Raw genomic sequence first — 11,531 nt, forward strand, 5'->3', positions numbered from 1 at the left:
ACATGGGCGACAGCCTCAAGTACAGTTCGTATGGCAGACCATCAAGTCCTGGCGATTTGTCACAGTAAAGACCTCCAGCTCCGTCACCCTGCCCTCGCAACCAGCCGCTCTAGCCGCCTCGAGGCGGGGAGAGTCGGCCAAATAGTCACTAAACTCAAGGACCGGAAGATCGGGCTGCTGCGTAAAACGCTCCTCGAAATGTTCTCGAAACCCCTCGCAGATCTCCCGAGTCGATTCCAGGGTGCGTCCATCCGGATGTTTGACTTTCGCAATGTATTTGTCCGAGCCACGCCTAGAAACCTCACGGCGCACGTCTGCATCAGAATTGACTGCTTCGTTGCCTATCTTTCTAAGCCTAGCTCTAACTACTTGGCCTTCGTAACGCTCGCTAGTCTCGCGTAGAAGGTCCTGCTTAAAAGTGAAATTGTCTGTCTCTGTGTGTGTCTGTGTGTGTACATATCCCTACCAAACTACTCTGTCAATTTTTAGTCTATAGACTCGAGATTTGACATAAGGGCTATTGAGATTTTGGAAAATATTTTTAATCAGTTTTCGGCTAGAAATTTGGCTATCAAAGGGTCAAAATTCCACGATTTGACCTTTGAAAACTTTACCAAATTCCTCCGCCAATTTTGAGTTTAAACACTTGAAATTTTCGATGTAGGTTAACTTTTTAATTTGATTTCAGCCCAAAACAATAAATGTTAAGGGGTCAAAATTCGTGTCAAAGTTAAAAAAAAAAAAAAAAAAATTACCTCTGCGGTCTCTACCAAATTACTCGGCCAATATTTGGTCTAAACATTTGAAATTTTACATAAAGTGTATTCAAACATAGGGCAAGCTTTTTAATCGGTTTTTGACGGAAAATTTGGCTGCCAAGGTGTCAAAGTTAAAAAAAATTGACTTTTGCGGTCTCTAGCAAACTATTCAGCCAATTTTGGGTCTAAACATTTCAAATTTTACATAAAGAGTATTCAGACATGCAGCAAGTTTTTTAATCAGTTTTTGGGCGAAAATTTGGCTGCCAAGAGGTCAGAGTTGAAAGAGTTGCAGACTCTACCAAACTCCTCCGCCAATTTTGGGTTTAAACACTTGAAACTTTAGATGCAGGTAATCTGGACATGAGTCAAACATTTTAATAAATATATACATATGTACATAAAGTTATGAACAGTACATAACCCCCGAGCAAATCTGGTCTGAATTGCTAGTTTAGTATAAATCAGCTTTAATGCATCCGTATATTATTATTATTATTATTATTATTATTATTATTGTTTTTCGCTTATTCAATTAATTTGTTTTAAATTAATTTGGTTTATTTATTTATTTCTTCTTTTGTATAATATATTTATTTATATATCTATTTTAAATTTTATTATTAATTTTATCTTTTATATATTTATATATTGAATATATTTTTTTATGGAATACGAAAACGCGTCTAAAAATATATACTTGCATTTGAAGACGGAAAACATAATAAAATAAAGAATAGATAGAAAACCAAATATACACGCGCACACACTCGTATGGTTGAAGACAATAAGATAGGTTTCACTTTTTATAGTGGACTTAAATCGGCTCTCTTTCATTCTATTTTTGCATTGTAGACAATGAGTCTTAATTTTGTTTTGTTACTCGTGAGCCATAACTTTTCTTTTTGTTGCATTTTTTGTAAAGAAATATTGCTTTTTAAGCTTTCTATCGTGAATATAAAATTTTGTGGTGGCCACCTTACGGTCAACAATGAACTCTTCCGCTTGCTATAAAGACTATGAGAATATACCTCTCAACGTTATATACAAGTCACGCATCTGGTCTTCGGGACACTAGTCTGTGCATTCGCCAATGAGCCAGTTAAGAGTACGTGTTCCCTCTTTAGGCATGGCACTCGCAGTCCTGTTTTTTTCCGGCTCCAACACGTAGTGATTAGTTAGCATGGCTTCAAAAGACTCTTAGCTGGTGGAACAAGTGAGATCCCAGTCCTGTTTTGTTTTTTAGAATATCGAAAAATTGGCCAAAAACATTAATTCCTTCACCCTCAATTAGGCAGTTTTCTACAAGAAGAGGTCGATTTTTTTTTGTGAGCCATTTTTGCAAGTCATTGTATCGGTTGATCTGACTTTGCCTAATTTTAATGTTCCGAACTTCTGTTCGTGTCATGGAGTAGGTGTAAAACGTCAGATTTTCTTTCACTTTCTTTTCCGCCTTCGCGTCATAGGTTCGAGTCTGCCTGTCGACTAGCACTTTTTTTTTTGCTCAGCACACACTTTCAAACACCCGGGCAATTTCGGGAACCCAGTCTAGTCTTAAGAAAGGGCTTCCGGAACCCCTCAGTCTCAGTCACAGAGCCCCAGGGCTCCGTGGAGCCCACTTTGGGGAACCCTGCTATAGACAAGGACCGGTGTTTACCATGAATAATTATTAGTGGGATTTATAATTGTTGTTGTGTGTGTTTAGGTCCTGCATTGGTAAAATAGTGAAAAGCGGATATATTTGTTATCTCTGTATTAAAACATATGCTAACTCTTATTAATATTTCTGTTTATTTCTCGTCTCTTCGTTACTTACACATTATTGGTTCCCCCGATTTATCGGAGAGGGTCCTATGTTTTCAGTGGCGTCCGTGCATCCGTCTGTGCATCCGTCTGTGCGTCCGTCCATGCGTCCATTAGTCCGAACGATTGTCAGATGACCGTCCATTAGTTTTTCCTGAAATTTTGCCACAAGTTGTATTTCATTAAATAGATGTGCACAGTAAAAAAAAAATATATTTTGCGAAAATTCCTGTTGCCTCTTCAGGGGCTCAAAAGAGGTTAAAAATAATGCCCCAAAATGACATGTTTTGCCCCATAACTCTTGATCCATTCATTAGATTTTTCTGAAACTTGGCCAAAATGTGGAGCCCATTATTCTTAATATAAATCCAGTATGAGTGACCCTCGCAAAATTCTGGTTCGCGTCCCCGGGGACTTTTAGTGCTAAAAACGCCCCTTTTCGTAGCCTTCTTTTCATATTTCTCAACAAAAACTTTGACTATATAGTGGTTTTACACGATGGTCAACTCAAATATACATGTGTAAAAGCCCGAAACTGCACCATTTACATTGGGATTCGCCATTTTCAGGAGCTCCAAAGGTGTCACAAGAAAAGTTTTGCATCGTAAAATTGAAGAAACAGGTGTTCCCAATGTTGACGAGTCCGAGAGAGGGAAGCGTGTTGCTTGGGACGATTGAGTTGCAATCGTGAGAAGTGGTTGGGGGAGTACCCCGAAAGCACCGTAATTTCTTAGGACGCCCAGGCACCATGATTGGGCCAAAAAGAGCACAAAAGATGTGATAAGTTCAAATCAAATTACTTAATTTTTAACTATGACGGAAGTAATGTTTGTTTTTAGTACTAAGTCAACCTTCACATTTCTCACATTCATCATCTCTTCACTATTTTTTGTGGCAGAACCAAAGGGGGTCCTCACACGCGCGGCTTGTTATTGAAGCAAAAAAAGGGAATGACGAAAGGACTGTTTATTCTTTTTTTTTTTTTTAGTGAAGGAATAAACAAATGTAATTGTGGGTTTTCAAATATTTCTGTTAAAAAACAAGACGAGTATACGATGTACCTCAGTGAATCTGTATATATGTGTATGTGTTTTTGCGCGTGCACGCGCGTGTATGTGTGTGTGATACCATCATGTAGTGTAGAAAAAGGGACCTTTAAACGTTGTACCTCTCCAGCTGTCCGGTCACGTCAATCTCCAACGATTTGCTTCTCAGACCGATTTACTCTCGTCCGACTCCAACTCCAGTCTATACGATCTCTCTCGGGGGACCCCCGAGCAGCCAACTGTCTCAAACTGGACACTATTTTCATCTGGCTACAAACTCAAGACTGTCCGCAAACTGATCTTAACTGTCGTAAACTGTCGCAAAACTCATTGACACTCTTAAAACTGTCCGTAAACTAACTCTAAATATATCGACCTCTATTGTCCGGTATTTTTCTCCCAATCACTGTTACTCCTTGATTAACAATCCTATTTCGGCTTTCCTTTGTGAACAACTTTCTCTCAATTGTCTTTCTGCCAAACTCACTCTCTATAACATTTGTCCTGCTGAACAATTTATTCCTTCCCCTTTTTTCTTTCTAACGCTTGAGGGGGTGGGGCATCGGTAGTATCACACCTACCACATGGACAACCATCACTAATTTAATCATAAATTCCATTCCACGAATGGTTTACAATAGGTATTGTGTCTCGGGATAAAACAAACCACAAAGAAAGAAACTAAGTAACCAAACTTACTTTTCATTTTTATCCTCCTCACACACCCGGGTCCTTTCGTCTGCAATCTTTTGTTTCGCGAATAGATTTTTTTCCTCCCATTTTCCTAAACCGATATGAAAAGCAGTAATCTACTGTTATCTTCCCCCTCTCTCTCTCTCTCTCTCTCTTTCTCTCTCTCTCTCTCTCTCTTTCTCTCTCTCACACACACACACACCCAGTCTACGGCCAAGCCGCTTATCCGAATTGCTCCCCCGGGGCTCTTCGACCGCAGTTGGCATGCAAATAGCGAAAGAGATAATGGTTTTCAATTACACAATAAATTACCATCTGCCAAGGGCGGGATGTCCCCCAGAATTGTTCCACCTTCATCACCGATATTTACCATTCCAGACCAATGTATCTAAAGCAATGCTGTTTTGTGAATCATTTTACAGCTCAGATTTTTTACTGGATGATTTTTACACGAATATCCGCCATTTGAAGAGGTTTTTGAGAAGACGTATTATTTACTTTATATATATATTCCTGTTCATGGCAGGTGCTCAACTGAGATCACCCCCCCCTCCCAACGCACACATGAAAATCATTTACAGAACCCGCCTGTCTATAACCACTTTCACACTTTCTTTCTTTCTCTGTATCAAAAACGAAGCGGAAGTTTATATCATAGAGATTGTGTCGTCCTCTTGGGTAATCTTAAGAAATCTGACCACCTCACCTATTGTTACCACGATGCGCCCATTAGATCATTGGCGTTCATTTTCCAACTGATGACCTCTTTAACAACCTTTACAACCCTAAGCCTAACCTTAACCCTAATCCTCGAGTGGCCTCCAAACTGTTAGCACACACACACACACACACACACACACACACACACACACACACACACACATATATATATGTATGTGTGAGTGTATATATCCTTCTCTGGTGTCAACATAGAGGACGTTTTTGTTTCTGTGGATGCGCAAGTTGTTTTGTCATGGTTGCTCACCGAGAATATAAAGGCAAAGAGTCTGTATACCAGAAACAGAATTAAAGATATTCGAGAAATGAAGGAGAAGTTGAGTGAGGAATTTGGGTTGGGCATTCATTACAAATATGTTCCTTCTGCCGACAACCCGGCTGACCTTCTTTCTCGTGGTATCACTCTGGAAAAGTTTAAACAGGGATTGGACTATTGGACATGCGGACCTGCGTGGCTTGTTGAGCAAACTGAGAAGTGGCCTACGAGTACTTTGAGCTGTCTGAGCCCGGAAAATAAGTGTCATGTGGAAAGTGTTTTCCATAATACATTGAGTGAAGCTGTTAGGGAACCACTGATTCCATTTGACAGGTTCTCGGACTTCAACAAGTTGTGTCGATCAACTGCTTTCGTATTCAAGTTTGTGCATCGATGTAGAAAAGTGAAGGAACATTCAGATCCAAAACAGACAGCCACGAATTACCTGATAAAGATGATGCAATTGCAATCGTTTGAAAAGGAAATTGCTTATTTGAAGAATCCTCTTGACAGGGAAATCCCAGTGCTGATGAAGAATCTTAACGTTTTCATCGATTCTGATGGGATTTTGAGAGTGGATGGTAGAATTGCCAATTCGACAAGATATGACTACAATTTAATCTATCCAATATTGCTTGCAAAACATCACTCTCTTACAAAATTACTGATTATGGATAGTCATAATCGATGCAGGCATTTGGGTATTGGTACGACAGTGACCAAATTGCGGTTATCCGGATACTGGGTCCCACAGGCAAGACAGTCTGTGAAGACTGTGATTTCTAACTGCAATACCTGTAGGAAATTCAACAGCCTAGCCTTCAAATACCCCAAATTGACAAATTTACCAAAACACCGTGTTAGATTAATCAATCCTTTCCAACACACAGGCATAGACTACACAGGTCACATCTGGGTACAAAGAGATGGAAAGTCTCATAAAATGTATTTATTAATTTTCACATGTATGAACGTGAGGGCTGTTCACATTGAACTTGTACCTGATATGAGCACACAAGCCTTCATTCAAGCCTTGATTCGGTTTTCAAATACCTATGGAGTTCCCAGTCACATATACAGTGACAATGCACGCTCCTTTAATGCAGCCTTAGGTGGTGATGTAATTAAACATCACATAAACAGTAATGAGTTCTGTAACTCATATTCAAGCGCTGGCATTAAACACATAAAAATACCCTTATACTCCCCTTGGGTTGGAAGTACTTGGGAAAGAATGATCAGAGTGATAAAGTCATGCCTATTCAAAACACTTGGCCGATCTAAAATCAGTTATTTTAACCTTCTAACCCTTCTATCAGACATCAAAAGAGCCGTGAACTCTCGACCTCTGACCTACAGATGCTCTACCGATATTGATCTGCTTCCCTTAACACCCAACTGCTTCACTCATCCAAATATAAACTGTGAGCTCTCCTTCCAATCTGACACACCCAGTTTGGTTGAGACAGAACCAATAACTAGGTCTCTCCTTGTGAGTACCTTGGAAAGCAGAGAGGAATTAATATCTAAATTCAAAGAGATGTGGCACGATGAATATTTGCTAAGTCTGAGGGAGAGTTGCAAGGATTTACACGAAATCGAATTTCACAATAAAATAAATATCAACGACGTAATACTCGTCAAGAATCCGGCCAAGTCTAGGCCCTTCTGGAAGCTGGGCAGAGTTATTGAGCTATTTAGTGGCAACGATGGCAAGGTTCGTTCTGCTCGAATAAAAAGAGGTGATGGTGCAGTGGAAACACATAGCCTCAAACATTTATATCCGTTGGAGTTATCACTCACTCATAACCACTTTCCTGACACCCCAGCAGATGAGGAATCTGATGAATTTGCATCCCACCCTATAGAAGAATGTAGGGACCCATCGGAACCTTCAGAAGAAATGGCCAATTACAGGCCTAAAAGGATAAAGAAATCCACATCTAATCCTGAATACATTTATTATTAAAAAAAAAAAAATTTCCATTGTAAATGGGCCATAATAATGCCCAACACATTAAGGTATATTCTACCTGTTAAATATTTCTATTAAACAGAATATTCTGTACAATTTAATTTAAACACTTTACGTAGCAATCACAAATATTGTAACTGATTGCCTTTATATAGCATGCAACGATTTCAATCGTCGCATTATTTGTTGTTGTTGGGAGAGTATAAAAAAAGTAGTTACCTCCCTTTGTTCAAACTAATTATATCGACCACTTCTCCTTTCTGAAAGCCCTATTTTGATTGGCTAGGATGAAGCTCCTTGGCCAATCAACAAACATTTAATATAAGCAGAATTCTGGAAAAACAGATTCGCTCTCTTTTTGAATCAATCGTCGGCCTATAGACAACTATGGAAAATCTCTCCTAAATTTGCCGCCGAATTTTGATTGAACTTTTTCAGGGAGCCGTCCAAGACTTTTGGACGATAAAGAACTTTTTATTGGACTTCTAAAGCCGCAAACACAATTAGTTTTGCAAGAACCTTTTCTTTGTAATATTTTCAATTTAATATACATAATTTTCTCCAATTCTTGTGTGAGTTCAGCAATCTTTATTTCTGTATTTCCCACTTCCTACTTCAACAAGAAACCAGCTCCCGGCAATCGCCATAATATATATATATTGAAAAAGGATTAATAAGTCTGAAATATATTGAGATTTGTAACACCATCGAATACAACAGAAAAAAAAATTACTGTTGTTTAGAGTTAAAAGTAATTTTATTCTATTTAAAAAAAAAAAATCTCGCATTGTTCTTGGCTTTAATTTTACCTTATAACTTTCTTCAACAATGCTTCAAGCAAACAACAACCTGCTTATATATATATATATATATATATATATATATATATATATATATATATATATATATATATATATATATAAAGTGATGGTCGTGTAGTTCCAACGACAGAAAAATGTATATTTAAAAGAGTGTGGCCATCAACAATTGTAAAGTGTTCAGACTTTTATCATTTTTTTAATATTTAAAATTTTTTAAAAACATATTTTAAACTTTTATACACGTTATAAAAATATTTTAAAATATTAAAAAATGATAAAAGTCTGAAAAACCTACAATTGTTTATGGCTACAGTGCTACACTCTTTTATATATATATATATATATATATATATATATATATATATATATATATATATATATATATATATATATATATATAGTAGTCCGGATAACCCAAATAATACGAATCATTGCTGGTAATTGTCGAAATAACAAAACGGATAAAAGTGCAAATATTTAACTGGGAGGCTGCGAACGGTAATTTGTCTTATTTTTATTGAGGTTCAATAAAAATAGACTGGTTGGGAGAAAAAGAATGGCAGTTGATAACACTTATCTGCAAGCTGTGTAATCTTTCAGTCTTTAGCCTCTTTAAGTGTGTGTATTTGCGTGTGTGTGTGTGTGTATTTGTGCATGTGTGTGTGTATTTGTGTGTGTGTGTTTGTGTGTGCGTTTGTGTGTGCGTGTATGTGTGTGTGTGTGTATCCTCTCCTTACTTTGTAATCTTGTCTCTTTTTCTTTTCTTTCCTTTTTTCAGAAATTTTATAGTTTTACTCTTTGACCCCCAAAGGTTTTGCGTTAAAAGATAACGCCTTCTGTTTACCCCAATAGAGAACTTAAGCCTCTGGCGACATACTTAATCCCACGAACCGTTTTCTTTTCTATTTGTGTCTTATTACTGTTTCACACACACACACACACACACACACACACACACACACACACACACACACACACACACACACACACACACACACACACATATGAAACAAACGTTCATTACTTCCTCGTTCGAACACTCTGGATTGTCTAATGTCTGTCTCTGAATTGTGCGTATATTAGTTATTAATTCCTTTCATTCTCGTGGCAATTGTTTGGTGGCCTGGAGGTAAAGGCTTAGCAAATGGAGTCAAAGGTGGCTTCATGGCTGGGTTTGAATCTCCACACTGGTAGGAATTTTCATCCTATACTGCATAAACATGAAACATTAGTGCCTGTAGATATTAAAAAATAATTATTATTTAATCATAATCGGAATGTCTTTGATAAGTATCGATAATCGAAAACAATCCGATGAAAGAAAGAACAGGCGATTTTAACCAAAGTTAACATCTTATACAGCCTAACATCCAAGTGCATTTGAGAATTTTTTTTTAACACACAAGCAGAAAGGCCCGGCATATAAATCAACATAAAGTTCTTTGATATAGAAGAAGCGTTCGAAATGAATGCTTCTGTTTAAAGCACAACTGAACTACGACACGTGACCTTTTTATTTTAAACTTTAGTTCAAGCCATTATCACCGCACAAGAAGAAAAACTAGGCATATAAGAATAAACAGAAGGTTCTTTAATATGACAGGGCCGCGTTCGAAATGAATGTTTCTGTTAAAAGCACAACTGAACTATGATACTTTACTTTTGCCTTTTAAACTTTAATTCAAGCCATTATATAAAGATAATTTTATAAAACCAACATTGTAATGTAGACTAAAATGTATTGTAAATTAAGTCACTGCAGAAAGGCATGTAAAGCTTCCTCCCGGTGCATCGCGATGGGTCTACAACTACAGCAAGCAAGCAATCGATTTGATTGAAAAATGGGCAATTTCAACGATTTCGATGGCAATAAAAATATGGAAGTGTGAATTTGGCGTTTCAAACATAGTTGACTAGTGGCGTAATGCCCTTAGATAACAGCCGAAACACGTATGTACACATGTAGACAATAATGTTTCTATATATATAAAAACACCATACAAAATAATACAGCTCTACTTGTTATTGGGCCTTATTTTAGAAATACCGGAATTTCATTGAGTTTACATTAAGGAAACCACAGCAATATATATATATATATATATATATATATATATATATATATATATATATATATATATATACTAGCATTTCAGCCTGGCGTTGCCCGGGTGTTTGCAGGCGTGTGTTGAGCAAAAAGAAAAAAAAAAAGAAAAAAAGTGTTAGTAGGAAGGCAGGCTTGAACCCGTACCGCGAAGGATAAAAAGAACGGGGGAAAACGTGACGTCTTTGCTGTTAAAACCACCGCCAAACCGGAAGTGACGTAGGCTTAAATTAAGGCTAGACAATCGAAAAGAGGGAATGACTTTCGAAAATATCGGTGAAAAAAGCGATCCCTCCTTGTAGAAAAGTGCCCAGTTGAGGGTGAAGAAATTAATGTTTTTTAGCCAATTTTTCGGTATTTGTCGTCTGAAGGGTCGAGCTTCAAAACGATACTAGTCTTGTGAAAATCCGTCGCCTCTGTCGAAACATGCATACATTTATATATTGGTAGCTCAAATTTTCGACCCAAACCGATTAAAAAGCTTGCCCTATCTTTGAATACCCTTTATGTAAAATTTAAAATACACACACAGACACGTTCACTTTTATAGATATACTAGCATTTGAGCCCGGCGTTGCCCGGGATTTTGGATGTATATGTTGAGCAAAAAAAAAAAAAAAAAAAGTGAAAGTAGGAAGGCAGGCCCGAACCCGTACTGCGAAGGAGGAAAAGAACGGGGAAAAAACCTGACGTCTTTGCTGTTTCGACCACCGCCAAACCGGGAGTGACTTATGTTTAAATTAAGGCTAGACAATCGAAAGGAGACGATGATTTTCAAAAATATCGGCGAAAAAGCGACCCCCTCCTCTAGAAAAGTGCCCAGTTTAGGGTGAAGAAACTAATGTTTTTAGCCAATTTTTCGATATTTGACGTCTAAACGGTCGAACTTTAAAACGATACTGATCTTGTAAAAATCCGTCGCTTCTGTCGAAAGTTTTAGGCAGATATGCAAACATATATAGATACATACATTTAAATTTTCGATCCAAACCGATTAAAAAGCTTGCCTATCTCTGAATGCCCTTTATGTAAAATTTAAAATGTTTAGACTAGAAATTGTTTGAGTAATTTGGTAGAGACCGCAGAGGTCAATTTAAGAAAAAAAATTATGACCTCTTAACATTTATTGTTTTGGGCTCAAATCAAGTTATTAAGTTAGATCCATGTCCAAGGAACGTATCACTAAAATTTCAAGTGTTTAGACCCAAAATTTTGGAGGAGTTCGTGTAGAGTTCTCAAAGGTCAAATCATTGAATTTTGACCCTTTACAGCCAATTTTCTGGCCGAAGACGGATTACAAAGATTTTCCCAAATCTCAGTACCCTGTATATCAAATT

General features: G+C 37.4%; 1 protein-coding gene across 1 annotated transcript; it reads left to right on the forward strand.

Annotated features, from left to right (window-relative positions):
- The first annotated feature begins 5,343 nt into the window (after positions 1–5,343).
- On the forward strand, positions 5,344–7,263 carry LOC145247836 (uncharacterized). The gene has a single exon (XM_080109462.1). The coding sequence runs from the start codon at positions 5,344–5,346 to the stop codon at positions 7,261–7,263; it is 1,920 nt and encodes a 639-aa protein (XP_079965588.1).
- The last annotated feature ends 4,268 nt before the right edge of the window (positions 7,264–11,531 follow it).

This window comes from Euprymna scolopes, chromosome 26, assembly GCF_053919585.1.
Source record: "Euprymna scolopes isolate OS-2025 chromosome 26, ASM5391958v1, whole genome shotgun sequence".
In the NCBI taxonomy this organism is placed as follows: domain Eukaryota; kingdom Metazoa; phylum Mollusca; class Cephalopoda; order Sepiida; family Sepiolidae; genus Euprymna; species Euprymna scolopes.